The 21,401-nt window shown below is 49.3% G+C and overlaps 1 protein-coding gene across 4 annotated transcripts in view; it reads right to left on the bottom strand.

The window, feature by feature from the left end:
• The window catches only part of LOC119971736, a 106,898-nt gene that overhangs the window by 68,093 nt on the left and 17,404 nt on the right, over positions 1–21,401 (bottom strand). For 2 of the 4 annotated variants that reach the window (XM_038807703.1, XM_038807704.1), the window contains 3 exons: positions 5,890–6,017; positions 5,594–5,784; positions 4,987–5,139 (listed from right to left, as the gene is read on the bottom strand). In XM_038807703.1, coding sequence (XP_038663631.1) covers positions 4,987–5,139; positions 5,594–5,784; positions 5,890–6,015 — 470 coding nt within the window. In that variant the 5' untranslated portion in view covers positions 6,016–6,017. Of the gene's footprint in view, positions 1–4,986; positions 5,140–5,593; positions 5,785–5,889; positions 6,018–9,878; positions 9,945–21,401 lie in introns of those variants that run through there. The other 2 variants (XM_038807705.1, XM_038807706.1) reach the window with 2 other exon arrangements.

The following is a 21,401-nucleotide window of genomic DNA, read 5'->3' as shown; positions in this document are numbered from 1 at the left end:
CCAAGGTCATGTGACCGGGGACCCGGATATAAAGAGAGGCACATCGAGCCATCATCATCAGAAAGAGAAGGTAATAAGGCGTAGATGTAATTGGTCAGTGCTAGGTTGAAGTTCCAGAGCATGACGCCATGATAACGTGCTCTATATCAGATTTCCACGAGACACAATGGAAGGATCCTGGATTGGACATATCGAAGCATTTGGTGAGTTACTTCATAAAGTACAAGGGACCAAACAGGCCAGTTCTTCAACTTCTTCATTCCCACTGCAGTTCCACAGGGTGGAATTTGGAGCCAAGCTTTGGCGGCCAGACAAAAGGTTGATTTTGAACTTGACACGCCATTTCGAAAATGAATAATCCCATATGCAAAGTTAGATTTTTCAGGTGAAAAGACGGACAATGATGCTGAATCCGAGGCCAACTACTCTGAAAGTTTGTTTGAGGTTACCGACGATGATGAAGGTGAGATGGATGATGAAGACTATGAGCTGCTGGTACATCGCTTCTCCAGCAGCACAGGTGAGGCTCCAGAGAAGGCTCCAATGAACTGCAAGCCATGATGAAGTGGTCATGGGGTACAACCGGACTACGCTGTGCTCTGTGGAGAGCAGGAGTTTGGAGATGGTGCTTGCAGAATTCAAGGCTGCTGATACTACAGATGATGAGCCATTAAGGGAACCAGAGGTGCAAATGATCGATTTTTTAAAAAATGGCCTCGGAGGTATGAGATGGCCCACCGCACGTTCTGGAAACAGCTCCACTGATGTACTCCCAAGCAGTCGGCCACACAGAGGATGAGTGGGAGGACATTGATGAAGAGGCTGAGTACGGTGATGTGGAGGTTGAATTATTAGGCGACTCTGACACTGACTCTTAAGGCGACCTAATGACCATATCATTATGCAGCTCCACCGACAACGAGTTTGATTGGGAAGACCCAGGGCTAGGATCGGCTAAGTCGGAAACTATAGTAATCTCCAGTGATGATGAGCAAGTCACTGATGCTCCAACAAGCCGAGATGAGTTGAGACCACCAAACATGGTTCCATCCTCCATGCCGGCACTAGAAACCGAGGTGATCCAGTATGCAATCTGCACACAGAGGCTGCAGAAATGGGTGCTCACACTGAGCAGAGATGAGGAGACACCTAAACCTCTTTGGACACCCCACCACATAACGACAGCCAGCAGCATGCCAGAGGCTGCTACAAAGAAGACAACCAAGAGACACACTAGAATACTTCATCGTGTCCAGAAAATGAAAAAGAAGAAAAGGCTGGGAGAACTACCACATCCCACCAGCCAACCAGTACCGAAAGCACTTGCAAGTAAAAAGCAACAATGCCAGAAAACTAAAGAGAAAGCGACTGGTGATGCAGATGTGGCGGTCTTGGACACAGGCCTTTCAAAGACACAGGGAGAAGCATAAGACAAGCAAGAAGCCGGCAAGCGAGCCAGATTCTGCAGAAGTGGGCACCGCTTTGAAACAATGGTGTCTGCACAGAATGCAAATGGATACTTTTTGCAAAACTTGCTCACTACACCAGCTACATACCATATCTGTATAAAAAGTAATGTGTATTGTTGCCTGTAAAAAAATAATTTTATATTAATATTTTGTGAGGAAGGGGGATGTGGTGATAAGCCTGTGGGCTATATTATAGTTGGATGGGGAGACCTCCAACTAGAAGGTGGCGGTGCAGACACGCCATTTGGTCTCCAGACCAAGGTCATGTGACCTGGGACCCGGATATAAAGAGAGGCACAACAGGCCATCTTCAGAAGGAGAAGGAGAGGGTAATAAGGCAAACATTTAATTGGTCAGTGGTAAGTTCCAGAGGAGTAGCAGACTCCACAATATCGTGCTCTGTGTCAGATTGCCATCCTACCACGAGACACGATAAAAGTATCCTGGTTTGGACATGTCAAAATGTTTGGTAAGTTACTTCATAAAGTAAAAGGGACCAAGCGCAACAGTAGTAAGACCGGCATTCATTGCCCATCCTTGATTGCTCTTAAGAGGGTGGTAGTAAACCATCTTGTTGAACTGCTGCAATCCATGTGGTGCAAATGGAAGATAGGAGCAAAAACAATCAATTTTGATGCCGCCACTCACTTTCTTGGCTCAGCTGTGTGACCTCCTGGATTTTCCTGCACTCAGCCAAGTCACTGAGTTACACTTACCTACCTCTGCCTGGACCAATGCTGTATAGCAGCATTGATTCATTGGGTCCAGGGCTCTCCCACCCGGGTGCTCTTTCCACAGTCGCATTGCTGCCTCAGAGGTGGGGGAGCCTCGTGACTCCAAAAGATCTTTTGTGATCCGATTGGAGATTGCGACCCTTAGTTTGGCAACAAGAGACTCCATAGAATCCTTACAGTGCAGAAAGAAGCGATTTGGACCATTGAGTCTGCACTGATCCTCCGAAAGAGCACCCTATCTAGGCCAACCTCCCCGCCCTGTCCCCGGAACCCCGCGCATTGATCATAGCCAATCCACCTAACCTGCACATCGTTGGACTGTGAGAGGAAACTGGAGCTCCCGGACGAAACCCACACAGACACAGTTAGAACGTGCAAATTCCACAAAGATGGGGGCAGCACAGTGGCGCAGTGGTTAGCACTGCTGCTTCATGGCACTGAGGACCCGGGTTCAATCCCGGGTCACTGTCCGTGTGGAGTCTGCATGTTCTCCCCGTGTCTGCATGGGTCTCACCCCACAATCCAAAAAGATGTGTAGGATAGGTAGATTGGCCATGCTGTTTGCCCCTTAATTTGAAAAAAAGAGTTGGGTATACTCTAAAAAAAAATTTTTTAATTCCACAAGGACAGTCACCAAAGCCGGAATTGAACTCAGACCCCTGACGCTGTGAGGCAGCAGTGCTAACCACTGTCCCACTGACCTACAAGATGCACTGCAGCAACTTGTCAAATTCCTTTAACAGCACATTCTACATCTGTGACCTCTATCACCTAGAATAAGGGCAGAAAGTGCATGGAAATATATCCATCTCCAAGTTCCCCTCAAGGCACAGGCCATCCTGACTTGGTGATATGCCATCAGTAATCGACGACGAGTGATAAACGTAACTGAGGCTTTAATACACTAAACAGCAAGCCTCCTGCCTCTGGACCCGAACTGGATCCGGAGGCGGAGACTTGCCACTTTTATACAGAAGCCTGAGGGGAGGAGCCACAGGCTGAGCCAGTCTGGACAAGTCCAGGCATGTACGATACAGTGCAATGTATATAATACAGTAACGTGGTTTGACTGGACACAAGTAGAACCTGACCAGCCTGGTGAAGGAAGTAAGAGAGGACCTTGAACGGTGGGGCTCACTCACACTCTCCCTGGCGGGAAGAGTGCAGACGATCAAGATGAACGTACTGCCAAGGTTCCTCTTCCTGTTTAGATCCATCCCGATCTTCATCCCCAAGGCCTTTTTCCAAAACATGGACAGGCTAATCAGGGCGTTTGGCAAGAACCCAAGAATTCCCAAACCAACACTGCAAAGAGGGAAATTCAGAGGGGGCCTGACTCTACCGAGTCCACAATATGACCACTGGGCAGCAACGGCAGAAAAGGTGAGGGGATGGGTACAAGAACTCGACACAGATTGGGTACAAATGGAGGAGGCATCCTGTCAAGGAACAACCCTCCAGCACCTGGCCACAGCAGCACTCCCATCCTCCTCAACAAGGCACACAACAAGCCCAGTGGTAGCGGCCACGCTGAGAATGTGGACCCAGTTGAGACAGCACTTCCGGATAACCAAAATGTCCCTTATGGCCCCCACCAGCCATGCTGGATACCACCTTCAAAAGAATGGAGGCGGGGCGGGGGCACACTGACGATCGGGAACTTCTACGTACGGCGCACTGGACGAACTGACGAGGAAATGGAAATTAGCAAGAGGACAGGAAGTGAGACACCATCAAATAAAGCACTTCTTCCACAAAGAGACAATAGAGTACCCCGGGGCGCCAGAAAGCACACTACTAGAGGACCTGATAGGCACAAGCAGCGAGAAGGAGGGGCTATGTAGGAAAATATACGGACAGCTACTGGACAGAGACCAAACACCACTGGACGGCGCCAGATAAAAATGGGAGGACGAACTGGGGACAGAGGTAGGATGGGGACTCTGGAGCGAAGCACTGAGCAGGGTGAGCTCCACCTACTCCTGCACAAGGCTAAGCCTAATGCAGCTCAAAGTGGTGCACAGAGCGCAGCTGACCAGAACCCGAATGAGCAGTTCTTCCCAGAGGTGGAGGAAAAATGTGAATGGTGCCAGAGGGGCCCGGCCAACCACAACAACATGTTTTGGTCTTGTCCCAAACTTGCTGGGTTCTGGACAGCCTTCTCTGAGGCAATGTCCAAGGTTGTGCGGGTGAGGGTGTAGCCATGCCCAATAGTGGCATCGGGGTATCGGAGCAGCCAGAGCTACACATGGGGAAGGGAGCCGACGCCCTTACTTTCGCTTCCCTAATCGCACGCCGGAGAATCCTGCTCGGCTGCGATCGGCAGCACCAGCCACAGCTGCAGACTGGCTCGCTGACCTCTCGGAATTTCTCCATCTGGAGAAGATTAAGTTCGCCATCTGAGGGTCAGAGGAAGGCTTCCTGGATACTTGGGGGCGGCGGGGGGGGAGAGAGAGAAATGGGGAAACTACAAGAGAAGAGGAAGGGTGCTGGCAAGAAAAATGTAATGTATATTAGTAACAGCTGTTTATAAATATGAGAAAATCCAATAAAAAGATTTTCCAAAAAAAAAGAATGGGTTCATATGTTAGACTTGAATGAGGCACCCAAGACGTCATAACAAACAACAACGAGCACCTTCAGGACACATTAAATGGCAGTAAAAAAGAATGACGTGACTTAACGTTAACTTGTTGGTTGACTGCTCCATCCACCTGGTTTCTCTCAGTCACTTGATGTTGTTTAAAATACCATTAACTCTTACTGTTCTTTCATTACTTTACCTTAAGATGGGTAAGAGAGGTGGTTGAGGGGGTGCATTGATAGCTACATTATCTGAGCGATTTCCCAAATCTGCCAATAAGGAAAATGCAAACGGACGGCTTTCGGTTTCCTTTTGAGATCCCACGAGTGGTGACCAACAACAGCCAGCCGGCCTATTAAAAAAAAAATGACATTAGCTCATACAGAGTCTGGTGGCATTCCTTTATCTCATTGGCTATCATGGCTTCTAAAGTAGAAGGCTTCAAGGCTGTGGCTGGATCTGCCAGTCACTTTTGGTGATGGAAGAGAAAATCTATTGGTGGCAGAACAATGACGTCTCCGGATAGACACATACCAGTATAATGCTTCAGAGAGTTAAACTGTATATACCTCCAATAGCCTGCCTGATTCAGGTGGGAAAACAGCAGAAAATGGGATGAAGACTGACCCTACACTTTAACCTCTCCCAAGCTATGGTCAGGATGGACATGAGACTCGGTAGATTCAGGGTGTTGTGCATGGAGCATGTAACTGGGAGATACCAACACATTCAATTTAACGGTTTCTCTTTTTTATGACTAATGTTCTCCACTAGGTATACATCAGAATGAGAAAAAAAAGACTTACCTTATGTGTAGTGCTGTAGGATTTGTGCTGTTTTGATGGATTATAATCCCTCCATCAAGCATGCACCAGGTTGCCGTGTGGTTGCTGTCTTCCATTGTTTGGGTTCTGGATTTAGTGCAGTTTAAAGCAACACAAATTCCATCTAAATTCTGGGAGCATGGTAGGCTGATTCCTCTGTAATACACATGCACCTAACATGTGCATTTAAACAGTCAATTTAACATACTAAATATACTCTACATGGAACAATTGCTAGCATTGCAGTGTTAACACAGCTGATCAATAAAAATCAGTACCTGTAATGTGTCACCGACCAGTGAAGTTTCCAAGCCAAAGGAGGCACCAAAATAGGAGAATGGAGTAGAACCGCAGCTTTGCAGGAGAGCAGAACTCACTGCCAGCAACCATACGTGAAGCCCCATTTCTGTTTCTCGGTTGTCGGTAAATTCAAAATAAGAGAAAAACAGGATATTTTAACATGTTAGTATCCTCCCCACAATCCTCTCGTTAAATACATAGAGAAAATGAGAGCCAAAAGCAGAAAGACTAAAGTCACCGTGAAACTTAGCCAAAAGAAAATGTGCTAGGGAAGTTACTGTTTAAGACATAATTCATTTCACAGCACAGATTGGTTGTTACTTCATCTGTTCACTGTGATTGGTGAATACAAAATCCAGGGAGGATTTTTAAAGTCTATTTATCATTTGTGTAGCCAAGATTTAGCTCGTGATGTTTCCTATTACATCTTTAACCATCTGAGAGCTGCACCCCTTTCCAGCTTCCCAAATATACCTAGCCATTTCCCTCCTTCACTTCCAAATTGAAGCAGTCTCAGTTCTTTTTTAAAATGTATTTTATTTCTAATGTATTCAAAAGGTTACAAAACATGAACAGTTCGGGGAACAACCTCCCCAACACACAGCTATACAGTTTGTACAAATTTTTCCCCTTTCCACCCACCTCCTCCCCCCCCCCCCCCCCCCCCCCCCCCCCCGTGACGAGCAGCTCATCAAACACAGCCATGAACATCCCCCACTTTGCCTCGAAGCCCTCCGCTGAACGCCTTAATTTGCACTTAATCTTTTCCAACCAAAGAAGATCAGATGAAACCCCCAGCCAAACCGCCACCCCGGTTGACGTTGCTGACCGTCACTCCAGCAGAATTCTTCGCCAGGCAATCAGAGAGGTGAAGGCCACAAAACATTGGCCCTCCTCCCCTCCATCAGCTCCTGCTTCTCCGATATCCCAAATATCGGCACCAATAGGTCCGGCTCAACCTCCTCCCCCACTATCCTGGTTAGCGCCGCGCACATTCCCGTCCAAAATCTCCTCAACTTTTTGCAGCAACATGATTCACTGTTCCTCGCCCATATTTCTCACACTCGTCTGCCACTCCCTGGAAGAATCCACTCATTCTTGCCTGAGTCATATAGTCATATGTACCCTGTGTATCATCTTGAACTGTATCAGGCTCATCCTTGCACACAAGGAGGTCGCTTTTACCCTTTGTAGAACCTCACTCCATACTCCCCAGTTTCTCTCCCCTCCTAGCTCCCCCTCCCATTTCTCAATAATCTTCACTACCTGCTGACTTCCCATTTCCCCAGCCACCCGTATATGTCTCCGATCCTGCCCTCCCCTTCCACATCTGGAAGCAGCAGTCGCTCAAACAGGGTGTACCTCAGCAACCTGGGGAACTCTTTCCAAACCTTCCGTGAGAAGTCCCTTACCTGCAGGTACCTAAACTCACTTCCTCTCGGGAGCTCTACCCTCTCCTTCAGTCCCTTTATACTGGCAAACCCTTCTTTTATATACAATTCCCTCACCTTAACCAGCCCCATTTCTCTCCACTTCCTATACATGCCATCCAGCCCCCCCGGCTCAAAACCGTGGTTTTTGCACAATGGTGTTAACACCGACATCCCCTCTATCATAAAGTGCCTCCTCAGCTGGTTCCAGACCTTCACCGTGGACTGTATAACAGGGTTCTCCGAGTGTATCCTTGGCGCCATTGGCAATGCCACCATGACCATAGTCCTCAAGCAGGACCCCCGACAGGATTCTTCCTCCATCCTAACCATTCTCCCCCTTATCCTTCCCACCACCCTCTCACCTTCTCCACATTCGCCATCCAGTAATAATGTAGCAGGTTCGGTAACGCCAACTCTCCCTTCTGCCTGTCTCTGTAACAGGGTTCTCTTAACTCTTGGCACCTCCCCTGCCTATACAAAGTCTAAAACAATTGTGTCCAGTTTCCGAAAGAAGGCCTTCGGTACAAAGATCGGGAGTTTCTGGAATACGAACAGGAACCTCGGCAGAATGTTCGTCTTCACCACTTGGACCCTCCCTGTCATAGTCAAGCGCAGTTTATCCCATCTCTTCAGATCCTCCACCAGTTTTGTTAAATTCCACTTGTGTAGCATCGCCCATTCTCTCGCCACCTGAATCCCCAAGTATCTAAACCTGACTCTGGTCACCTTAAATGGCAACCCGCCTAGATTGGCTCACCAACCCAACTCATTCACTGGGAACACTTTGCTTTTCCCTACATTTAACTTATATCCTGAGAATGCCCCAAACTTACCCAACAGGCCCATGATCCTCTCCATGCTCTCCAGTGGGTCTGAAACATGCAATAGTAGGTCGTTCGTGTATTGTGACACCCAATGCACCCTTCATTCCCTCGTAATCCCTTGCCACTCTGCCAACCCGTCTGAAAGCCATTGTCAGAGGTTCTATAGCCAGCACAAACAGCAGCGGAAACAGTGAGCACACCTGCCTTGTTCCCCTAAGCAGTTCAAAGTTTCATGACCCATGTTATTGGTCCGCACACTCGCTATCAGTGTCACGTATAACAGGCGCACCTATGCCACAAACTTCGGCTCAAACCCAAACATTCCCAGGACCTCAAACAGGTAAGACCACTTCACCTGGTCAACTGCCTTCGACGCGTCCATGGACACCATTACCTCTGGTACCTGGGCTCTCGACAGGGTCATGATCACATTTAACAGCCTCCTTATATTCTTGAATACACCCTATTCACATGTGAGAAAAAGGAATACTACCTTCCCCCGGGTTCTTGAAGCGCTACGGGTCCACCCTACCCATCTTTTCCATAAACCCGCCCAGCTCCTTTGCCAATCGTATTCTACCCATTGACCTGGGGCTCGACCTAACCATCCTCGGCTCTAGGATACAATTAAAATCATCTCCCTTAATCAACTGGTGCGTGGTCAAGTACATTCTTGTATACATTCCATACAAGAATGTATTCTTTTGTTGGAATACATTCACTTTTCATTTTTCACTTAGTGGTTCACGTTCTGAAATCCACTCCACATTTTCCAAAACACTCTCTTTTGATCAGAGCTTCCACTTCACTTTTAACAGTGAGTCCATTACAGGATTTTGTACCAACCTCTTTCGGCTTTCGTTGCCTTGACTGACTTTCACTGTTAACACAAACCTTGATATCCAGCCAATACTGTCTTCCCAATTATTTTAAAATGTGTTTTGAAGACTGTAGTAATACACTCCAAACTTTAAGATTACTTTAGAAATCTTTAGAAAATTCTCATCAGCCAATTCCTTCTCCACTTTGTCTGTGCTGCCCATGAACATTATCCTGTTTCTGAAACCAACCGTCCCTTAGTTCCTCTGGAGCTTGCTTTCTAGCATTTTACTCCATTATACAGATTTTCTTCGAGCAAAACTGTTCTCTCTCTAGCTTCTCCTACCAGAGTTCAGTGTTGGTCACTGCTCCATGACCTGTCTGCAACTGCCCGAGCTTCCAGCTAAAAACTAAAAACAAAGATAGCTTTTTGCTTTAACTTACAAGGACCCCTAGTTGCGAATCAGTATATTTACCTTTCACACCATAGCTCTCTAAACACAATAGAACCCAAGGTGCAACTGAAACTAAGCCCCACAGATAAAAACCTTTGTCCAGCATGAAATCTTACTAGATTTTTTCAAACACAGAAATATTAAAGTAAACCCAGCTAAAACTAGACCTTGGGCATGATTTACCACACAACCCACCCCTTGTTTTTTGGCAGCGGAGGCGGCCCACCAGCAGGATTTTCTGGTCCCGCCAGTGTCAACGGGATTTCCAGTTGACTGCACCCCTCGTCACCGGGAAACCCATGCACCGTCGGTGGAACTAGAATATCCCACTGGCGTGAACAGCCGGTAAATTCCTCCATTTATTTCTAATGTTTACCCATACAAATATCAATACTTTAAAACTACCTTTGTTTTCTTAAACGACCCATTAACACACCTGATTACTTTCTCATCCGTGTGATTATCCAGCTGCCTCTTGAATGTACCTCTGCTGGTTGATTCAACTGGTCCAAGTAGCAGTGAGTTCTAAATCCTAATTCGGTCTGTGTAAAGAAGATGCTCCTGAATTCTCTGTTGAATCTATTAATGGCTCTCGCATGGTCACACTTGCAAGTGGAAACATCTTAACAACTACCCTATCAAACATTTTCACCATCAGATAGATCTCCATCAGTTCTTCTAGAGAAAAGGGTCTGTTTAATTCTTCCTGATAAGTGTAACTTCTGAGCTCCAGTAAAATTTTTGTAAATCTTTTTTACATTGTCTCATGCCTCTATATCATTATTATATATGGCGACCAGGGGCTGATTTTGACAGGACCGTGGAGGTGGGTGTTACGGAAATGTAATGTCAAATGTTACATTTAAATGTCATGTGCTGGAAACGTAAATACAGAGAAAAGTGGTGGAGGCCATTTGGCCCATCGAGCCTGCTCTGCCATTCAATGTTATCATAGCTGATCCTCTATCTCAATGCCTTACTCCCGCTCTCTCCACATCCCCTTGATATCTTTATAGTCTAGAAATCTATTTCTTTCTAAAACAAATTCAGTGATTTTGCCTCTACAGCCTTGGTAGAGAATTCCATAGGTTCGCCACCTCTGGGTGAAGAGATTTCACCTCATCTCAGTGCAAAATTACCTACCCAATATCCTGAGACCATGGCAGATGGTGAAATTTGAATTCAATAAAAATCTGGAATTAAAAGATGCACACAAAACTATTGCCGATTGCTGTAAAAACCCATCAATTATGGGATGGCAATCTGCCAATCTGTGACTCCAGATCCACAGCAACATTGTTGGCTCATAATTGCTCTTTGGAATGGCTCAGCAAGCCACTCCGCTCAAGGGCAATTAGGGATGGGCAATAAATGCTGGCCTAGCCAGCGACACCTACCTACCAGTGATTTTTTTAAAATCACCTCCCGCCTCCTGAACCAGCCCAATGTATGTAATTGGGTGGTGAACACAGAAACTTCCTCTAAGTGGCCACTTCGAGTGAAATAAAGCTGGTAGGCGTACCGCAGCAGTGTGCTGGATTGGGACCTGGAAACGTTCATACAACATGACTATTTTCAATGTTGGGACAATTCAGTCCCAGAACTCTCGGTTTAATCTGCACCCTAAACCACATTTCCAATGGGCTTGACCAATAAAACTCTTTCCATCAATAACTGACAGTAAAAAAAAATTGCCATTCATCTCATCACTGCAACTCGTCTGTTTGATTTTGTGTGGTAAGTGCGCTAATAATCTGGGAAAGTGGCGTTGTTAAATGTAGTGGCAGCAGGCCAGGATTAAGTAATAGAGATATGAAGATGGATGAATATTTTGGATTTTGTGTAAACACATTTTGAGATCAGAAAATGTGGAGGGAAAAATGACTCAGAGGATTAAATAAATGGGACATAAGCCACAGTACAGTGGACTAGACAGTCTGTTAACAGTGGAGCAAGTGGCAATTACTCATTCTGTGATTTTTTTTGTTTTGCTAGAAGGTGATGACATTTCTAAAAAAATTAGTTCTCCTGATATTTACAAGAAATAGATAATCATCGATATGTTCGCCATAAAAGAGATAGTGTAGATAGGTGAACCCACACTTCCCCTCTTATACTCTTAACCCTAAACTCCGATCTGCAGCCATTCAGGTGGAGAAAATGGTCAAGGTTCACTCAGTACATCTTCTTGGACAGTCCCTCAGGCTTGAGGAGGACATGCTTCCACTCTGTGGAAGTGTTCTCTGTGGTGGCTGAATAGTCCGATCCTGGATCAGCAGACTCTGCCACAGGTTTGGCACGTGGTGTTTGTTGAGGTGGGTGTGACTCTCTGGATTCTGTACTCTCTTTCCGATGTTTACGCATGGCCTCCGCGTGCTCCACCCTTTAGAGCACTTGTTTCAGGAATCTTGTGTCGGGCATGCAGACAACATGGTCCGCCCGTCGCAGCTGGTCTGGAGGTTGAACAGTTTCCACTTGTCCAATAGGTTAGCCCCATTACAGCAGGGAGCTTTAGGGTGATGGGGTGGAGTACTGCTGCAAGGAAGATGAGAAGAGTGTTGGTGCAATGACACAGCCCTGTTTAACCCCAGTTTACACATATATTGGTCTGTGGTGGTTCCGTTGGGGAGGATCACGGCTTGCATGTCATTGTGGAGCAGGCAGAGAATATTGACAAATTTCTGCAGGCTGCCGAATTTGAGGAGGATGTTCCACAATCCCTCACGGTTGACAGAGTTGGAGACCCATCAAGTCAATTGTGCCTCTTGATGGACAGAAGCCACTCTGAGACTCAGGGAGGTGCTCTTCAGCCACTGGTAGGAGGCAGGGGAGGACGATTCTCACGTTGACCTTTCCCCTGGTGGTGAGTAGGAAAATCCCTCTGTAATTTCTGCAGTTGGACCTGTTTCTTTTTTTGAAGATGGTCATAATTGAGATCACTTGGCATGCTCTCTTCCTTCCAGACAAGTGTGATGAGGCTGTAGATTCTTTTTTTAAAAAATGTTTTTATTCTCCTTTTTCACATTTTCTTCAAAATTTACCCTCACCAATAAACAGTGTGGTGAATGTACTTCACGTAATTCACACTGTATAGTATTGTGTCCTTGTGGGCACTGTCTGTGAGCCGTTGCGCGGCTCTGCCCACAGGGGGAGATGAGGAGCTTGTTCAGGGCTCCACCTTCGGCTCCGCCCATGGCTCTGCCCATAGCCCCTCCCACTACCAGAAGTATAAAGTGCTGCAGCCGTGTGAGCCTGCCCTCAGTTCTTCTGGTCGCAGGCAGGCTCAGTTGTAAGTCTATTAAAACCACAGTTTACTTCCAATCGTGTCTCGAGTGAATTGATGGTCACACCAAACAGTAAACAATAACGGATACAATGTCAAATCCCTTATTAACAACAATGATCCTATCCTCCCACCAACCCCCACACAACAGCCCGCATAACAATATAAGCATCAAATAAAGAAAACTTGGAAAAGGAATCAGGAATCGCCATGGTCACCATTAACATATATAGTCCACCCCCACTCCCCGCTAATATTCAAGGCCATCCAATCCCCAAAAGTGTACAATGAATGCCACCCACGACTTGTAAACCAACCCTCCTCCCAGACTCCACCCCTCCACTTCCTCTCGAAAACACCTCACCCAGTATCGGTCCCTTCCCTCAACATTTCACTGGATAAAAGCAAATTTCTGCGGATACTGGAGTCTGAAATGAAAGAGAAAATGCTGGAAAATCTCAGCAGGTTTGGCAGCATCTGTAGGGAGAGAAAAGAGCAAATGTTTTGAGCCCGATGACTCTTTGTCAAAGTTTTGACAAAGAGTCATCGGACTCAAAACGTTAGGTCAATTCAGGAACTGGAAGGAAGGCAGAGGTGGGGGCGCTGGGTGAGGCCGCACTACTCACGGCAGAAAGGATGACTGAGGCGATGGCCGTGGAACTTGAAAAACAGTTCACAGTACACATGGAAGCGATGAGGAATGAGATGGTGGCAGTATTGAAAGTGCTGGTGCAGGAGGCGATTGCCCTGGTGAGGGTATCGAGTACAGCGGCGGAGGTGCAGGAGCAGGGTGAGACACTGAAGGAAGTGGAAGAGGCACTAACGCAACACAGTGATCAACTCACCTCAATGGGGAATGACGTACTATGCATTCCCCTGTTTCTGTCTGTAGGGGGTCTACATTTCTCTTTACCAATCTCTAGGATCTAGAAGATAACATGACATAATTAATTGCTTAGGTTATGTCGAGATCAGGACTTTTTCCACCGGAGAGACAGAAGCGTCAAGATCATTGTTGTCTTATTAAGGATAAAGAGCTGCATTCTCCGTTTCAGAGACTTAAGTGCTGACGCCAGGACTGAATCGCGGGTGTTCTACAACCCATTAGCGAGACCGATCCTGAAGCAATCCAGGAAATGCTAATGCTCCAGCACAACATGGAACCGGTGTGATTCAAACTGACGCCAGTGTCGGATTCGCTGCGGTTGGGATTGGCCCTGGAGAGCCTGACAAGCTGGAGCCACATATGAGCACTGTACTCCCCACACACTCAGAGTTGGGGACACTGTTGGATGCTGTGGAGGAGAGGCGGGACAGCCTAGTCCCCGGAATGGGAAGGAGGCTACCACCTGCAGATGTCAACCGGGGCTGGGCACAGGTGGCGAAGGCCGTGAGTGGCGTGGTCCCCACCTCCAGGACCGGGCACGACCTCCTCAGGGTGGCCTGGGTGAGTCAGCCCCTCCTTCCCCCCCCTCCCCTTGCAGACCGGTAGGCAGTGCTGGGTGAGGATGGGCAACCCCCAGGCCAGCCAGGATGAGGCACCATCACTGTGCCCCGGGCACCAACCCCCATCCCACACATCATAGCCCCTTAGGGCAATCGAGTCCCACCTACCAGCAGGCCACTACCAACCCCTACACCATGCCAACTCTCATATCTCCCACTGTGGCTGGGTGCCACACACACACACACAGTTCACTGGCCGCTGACCCCCTATGCTGCCCTCGTCCGAGTATCTCATGCTGTATATTATATGTGTCCCCCTCACCCTCGCCTGCAGGCGAAGGTGGCATACAACGCCAGGATAAGAGAGAGGAGGCCTACTGGACCTGCAGCCCCTCACCATAGCAGATGAGAGGGCGTTGGACCTGGTCAGTGGTTTTGTGGTTTTGAGAGTGGGAAGTCGCCATGGCATAAGTTGGCATCAGATACGCAAGTGGGCCCCCAACAAAATGCAATGTCCCTACGACACGTGTGGCACCCTGATGAACCATCAATCGAACGCGAGACGAGTTGCTGTACAAAAGTTAGGCTTTAATAAGCTAGAAGTTAGCCCTGCGGTCGACTACAGCAAATGGCCGACCGCCGGGCATTCTGGCTATTCATACCTCGATCTGGAGACGTGGTTAACTCAGCCTCTCGACCAATCGGAGAGCCGTCACATGACTGGTCTCAACCAATCGGTCGAGAGGCACATGACCGACCAGGGCCAATGGTAAGCCGGTGTGCGGGGACGATACAGACTTCTCATCATTGCTATTAGCAGCACCCTCCACCATTCCAGAGCAACTCACGTCGGCTGGGTACTTCAGTGAAGAGGCGCCTGGGGCACAATCTGGTGCGCACCACTCATAAGCAGTGTTACATGAGATGGAAGTAGGAACCCCAAGTGGGCGGAAAGTCTGAGGGTGGCCCGACCCAGGGACTAGTTGCTGTTCAGGCACATTTTGCGCTTTTGGAAAGGGCATTCCCATCAATGTTGGAGATGAAGGATCAGAGCCAGGGACTACAGGAGGGGGTGCCAGCAACCATCCAGCGGCAGTAGGTGCAGCTGGAGGAGTCCAACCGCCTGTGGGGTCAGGAGGTGGCGCCAATCATACGTGCCATCCAGGCCAACACCACAAGGGTGGCGTCCGCGGTGGAGGCGTTTGGTGCGAAAGTAACGGCCATGTGTCAAGATGTACACGGCCATATCACAGGCAGCCATGTACCAGAACAACATGGACCGCAGAGGCACTCTAGAGCTTGGCCTAGTCACAACGGGTCATGGCTGCGGGCATCGAGGGCATTGGCCTGTTGCTGGCAGACCATAGCCAGTCCCAGAGGGATGTGGCCTGGTCCCAGAGGGACCTAGCCCAGTCCCTGTGTTCCATGGCAGCGAGCATTGGGACCCTCATTGAGATGAGAGCGGGCCTCCAGGACTGGCAGAGCCAGACGACGGCAGAGTCCCGAGTGCTCACTCCGGCCACGTCTCCATCTCAAGAAGTAACCCAGGGGACAGTGGGCATCCCGAGGGAGGAAGTGGTGAATGGGCCCGTGCCGGAACATGCAGCACCTCTGACTCCTCCTGCCACCACCTGTATCTGGTGCATTCGATGGACAGCGGGCAGAACAGGGGGGCACCACACCACCGGTGACGCCCGGAAGACTGCCAGGTCCAAATAAGACCCAGGTTGCAGGTCAAGATACGCAGCAGGCTGCCTCCACATCTGACACACTGCCTAGCGGACCCACCAAAGATTGTTAGGGCACCCAAGGTTAGAAAGGTATATATCAGTTAGGTTGGCATGGGTGAAATGCATAAATTAGTGATAGGGGCTCGGGCAGAATACTTGGATAAAGCACAATAAACACCTGTTACCGATGTACTTGATGCATGATCAGTAATTCCCGAAGCGAGATTGTAGGACAATTGAAGGCTTTATTGAACTAGATGTTTCCCCCAGCAGCGCAGGTACAGAATGCAGCAGCTAGGGAAACACAGACTCTTGTACTCCGCCTTACTAGGCGGAACCAGCAGGCAGGCTTCACCAATGATCTTACTGTCTCAGGTACCTCCCACACCAATGATCTTACAGCATCAGGTACCTCCAACCTAGGTACCGTAATACCCCTAACACCAACTACCACAGTACTGAGCTGCTTCGGTCCTCTATCTGAATGGTGTTAGGGCTGGGCTGGAAATAGGTGTGCCGGGTTGGGGTGGGGACGGGGGGATGCGGGTAGGATGGGATGGTGGACAGGCCCCTGGAAGCGATAAGATTGACTTGTACATGCCAACTCTGGCACACTAGTTGTGGTGCCTCCTTTGGCTGGCTGGGTTAATGTACTGCCTATCCTCACCCTCTTCCGCATCCTCGTCGAACAGGGCTTGACGTTCCTCTTCCTCCAGCATGTTGCTCCTCTGCCGCACGTTGTTGTGCAGACCGCAGCAGGCCACCACAATGTGGGAGACCCTCCTAGGGCTGCACTGGAAGACCCCTCCAGAGCGCTCCAGGCACCAGAACGGCATCTTCAGGATGAGTCGCTGCTTGATCACGCATCTGGTCGCAGCATGGGTACCATTAAAGTGGTTCTCCACATTGGTCTGTGGCCTCCAGATAGGTGTCATTAGTCACGACCACAGCAGATAACCCCTGTCACCCAGGAGCCAAACCCTCACCTGGGGAAGCACCTTCAATGTGTCTGGCATCGCCGAGTGCGTTAGGATGAACGCGTCGTGCATACTGCCTGGGTATCGGCACAGACGTGCATGATGTGCAGCCGGTGAACATGCACTAAACTGCACATTGAGGGAGTGGAATCGCTTGACTCGTGAAGGGCGGTGCTCGTAATGGGGCATGCATGCCGTCGATCAGCCCCTGGATCTGGGGCATCCCAGTGATGACAGCGAATCCCACTGCCCAGGCAACCTGTTGGGCATGGCCCATATCCAGGTGGATGTATTGTGCCACCCAGTCATACAGGGCCTTCATATCGGTGCGTCTGCACCTGTGCATGGAGGGCTGAGAGATCCCAGACAGGTCCCGACTCGGTACCTTGAAGGACCTGGAGGAAAAGAATTTCAGGGGACAGTCACCTTGATGGCCACTGAGAGCGGGTGTCCTCCCCCATACCCCCGCAGTTCCAGATGTGCCATGATCCAGCACAGATGTCTCACGGTCTCCCTACACAGCCGTAATAGTAGGCAGCACACTAGGTTTGGCAGGACCTCGTACGATAGGCGCTGTTGATGAACAACAAGCCTAATGAGATACCTCTGTCCCACCTCCTCCTTGGCTTGTTATGTGGCTGACTCCCCATCATCATCGGCTGGCTCCTGCCCCTCTGTCCAGGCTCCTGTTCTGCAGGGCCCTCCTCGAGCAGCTCCTGCTCATGCAGCCTCAGTGCATCTGCTAGGACTGCAGCAGCTACGCAGATGCCAAACACTCCTGGCTCAAAACCAAACCCCATTCTCTGCAGGGGGTAAAGGGCAGACATGTTAGCATGGTGAGCACCACTATGTCCAACTCCTATGTCCAATGGGCTGCACGGTTGTCCTGACTTTCACTGCATCCCCTGTTCCCTGCATGCGCTAACCCGAAGGTAAGTGCAGTGAAATCACATGCCTGAGTGATTGGAATGCACTAGTGCACTTTCATCTCTTTGTTGTGGTCAAACATGTCAGATTCACGATTGCTGAGACCACAAGTGAACTTCACCTACGTGATTCTTGTCCACAGCAACCGGAGAATCATGGGAGGGCGGAGCATACGTCATTATGAATCATTTGCATTTATTTCCATGCTCCAGCTGGCATGGGGCATGGAACCCGTTCACGCCGCCAATGGGGGGTGGGGTGGGTGCGGTGGGCGGAGCATGGCATTCTGCGTGGTGGTGATCCCAATTTTGCTCTGAAGCCCAATTCTCCAACCCATCGGGGAACCCATTCAGGGAGTCCCGGGATGGAGACTCCCGCCCAACATCTGTTTTCTCTTATCAGGATGATATTCTCCCTGCACATTCCAGGAGCACATTTTCAAAGTAGAGACTACCATTGCTCAAAGAAAATGTTGGATAAGATTTTCATGCATGAAAACATATCTCCCCCATCACCAGTTACACCAGAGGCACCAGTGACACATTCAAACATATTTTTCTTAGATAGGAGACCTGCCTGTACCACTGCAGGAGCCAGTTAACAATTCTTTACCCCAAAACAAAAAAAAAGATTTGCGGTGACATTAGTTCTCAGGGGACAACCCTCAACACGTGAAGACTTAGGGTTATCCCTACAAACTTTCCTCCATTACAACCAGGAATCAGTCTCCTAAAAAAAAAGAGATAAAATATGCCAGAATAAGAATGGGTAACAAATGCCTTTCCCGCATTGACCCCACCCATTAGGACTTAAACCACTCGCCTACCTCCCGGCAACGATGCTACTTATATTTATCATGATTAAGGAAAGGACATCATAAAGCACAGACTACTATACATACAGATAAGCAGATGGATATCTATCACACTGCGCTAGTAGCATACCACCTGCACAACACACCCCTTGGCATGGGACAGCATGCCAAAAGGTGTTGTCTATTCAAGATAAATTGAAGTCCCTGATATTCTTCAGAATAAGATAAATTGAAGTCCCTGATATTCTTCAGGATAAGAGAAATTGAAGTCCCTGATATTCTTATAATTACTAACACTTCCCTGCTAACATGATAAATAGCAACACTAGGTCAGGCATGAAATATAATAATAAGGGACAGAGTCTAGATTTTACGATGAAGTGCAGATCGTTACTCCAGATTATTGCCTTCCACAGAGTTCATAAAAGCTAAGGCATTAGCTGAATTGTCGAATGGTCTTTACACAGTTGTTGGATGTACCATCAGTGTAGCAGATTAAAGCAGGGTTTACTTCACTCCAACATTGCTTTATAACTTCATTTGCATTTCAGTTGCGTCACTGCTGAGAAATCTTGGAAAAGTGACTTTTGCCCTCTCAGAAGAAAGCTCTGCCACGCCTCATTGCTTCCAATACTCTTTGTGTGGCGCTAACAATTGTACACAAAGACTCAAGTGCAGTACAAGAGAGGCTTTATTACAGTGAGATGCTATTCCTCCGGCGGCAGCTGTAGAATGGCATCTTAGTGAAACTTACGAATATTTATACTGCTCCCTGTGGGCGGAGCTAGCCGGCAGGGGCTTACCAGAGAAACCTGTAATACAGGTACGGCCATACATCCCCCTACTGCAAGCACACATATATACAGTGGTTAGATCACCACATTCACCCCCTGTAAAAAAATGAGTCCGGCGGGGGTGACGTGGAACTATAATACATAAAGTGATTTATTTACAAAAGGGCAAAACAAAAGAAAACCAAGAGTCCATCAGGCAATCCGGTCACAGGTTGAGTCAGATCGGCGGTCGAACGTTCCATTGCGAGCGACGTAGCTGTGGTGGCGACGTCTGCACAGGCAGCGTTGGTGACGACGGTGCAGGTGCTGGCGGTGTTGGTGCTGGCCAGTGGCGGGATGACTCCAGGAGCAAGCCGAAATCTTCCATGTCCTCCAGCGTGGGCAGGGGACCGAGGGATGGACCTGGTGGGGACGAATACGGGAGTGCCGGGGGGGGGGGGGGGGGGGGGGGGGAAGGGGCGTGGGCATGGGATCGGCACCCGAGGGATCCAGGTCCCGTAGCGAGACTGTGTCCTGGCGGCCGTCGTGGAACTCCACGTAGGCATACTGGGGGTTCGCGTGGAGCAGGCGTACCTTGTCCACCAAGGGTTCCGCCTTGTGGTGCCTGACATGCTTACGAAGAAGGACTGGGCCCGGAGTCGTGAGCCAAGTCGGGAGCGACAACCTGGATGTAGACTTCCTAGGGAAGGCAAAAACACGTTCATGGGGTGTGTGGTTAGTTGCGGTGCACAGCAGTGACCGAATGGAATGGAGCGCGTCAGGGAGGACCTGCTGCCAGCGAGCGGTTGGGAGGTTCCTGGACCGTAGGGCCAACTGGACGGCCCTCCATACCGTCCCGTTCTCCCTTTCTACCTGCCCGTTTCCCCGGAGGTCGTAGCTGGTCGTCCTGCTGGAGGCGATACCCCTGCTGAGCAGGAACTGACACAGCTCATCGCTCATGAATGAGGATCCCCTGTCACTATGGATGTAGTCGGGGAAACCGAACAGAGCAAATATGGAATCAAGGGCCTTGATGACGGTGGCAGACGTACTTCCTCGACGGAGTAGGGCAGATTGCGGGCTTTGACTAGGTGGTACAACCGAGTGATCCCCAGATGGCAAAGGCTCTCATGCAAGGCGCGGAGCTGGTTCACTTGTGCGCTGGCACATGTACCTCGGGAGAGGGCGTCTGGGGGTTCATTGAGCTTGCCGGGGCGATACAAGATCTCGTAATTGTAGGTGGCGAGCTCGATTCTCCACCGCAAGATTTTATCGTTTTTGATCTTGCCCCGCTGCATGTTGTTAAACATGAAGGCTACTAACCATTGGTCAGTGAGGAGAGTGAATCTCCTGCTGGCCAGGTAAGCCTCCAGTGTCGCACCGCTTCAACGATTGCCTGTGCCTCCTTTTCAACAGAGGAATGTCGGATTTCGGAGGCATGGAGTGTGCGGGAGAAGAATGCCACGGGTCTGCCGGCCTGGTTTAGAGTGGCGGCAAGGGCGACATCTGACGCGTCGCTCTCTACTTGGAAGGGCAGTGACTCGTCTACTGCGTGCATCCCGGCCTTGGCTATGTCTGAGCGGATACGGTCGAAGGCGTGTCGTGCCTCGGCCGTGAGGGGAAATTGTGTGGATTGGATCAGTGGGCGGGCCTTGTCCGCGTATTGTGGGACCCACTGGGCGTAGTAAGAAAAGAACCCCAGACAGCGTTTGAGAGCCTTGGGGCATGCGGTCGGGATCGGGCCCCAGTAGTCCGTTTTGGGCAATGTAGCCGAGGATGGCCAAACGGTCTGTGCTAAAAACGCACTTCTCCTTGTTATAGGTGAGGTTGAGGAGAGATGCGATGTGGAGAAATTTGGCAAGGTTGGCGTCATGGTCCTGCTGATCGTGGCCGCAGATGGTGACATTGTCTAAGTACGGAAACGTGGCCCGAAGTTCGTACCGGTCAACCATTCAGTCCATTTCTCGTTGAAATACCGAGACCCCGTTAGTGACGCCGAAGGGAACCCT

Source organism: Scyliorhinus canicula, chromosome 9 (genome assembly GCF_902713615.1).
Source record: "Scyliorhinus canicula chromosome 9, sScyCan1.1, whole genome shotgun sequence".
NCBI lineage: Eukaryota > Metazoa > Chordata > Chondrichthyes > Carcharhiniformes > Scyliorhinidae > Scyliorhinus > Scyliorhinus canicula.
This window is presented reverse-complemented; position numbering and strand designations above follow the sequence as displayed.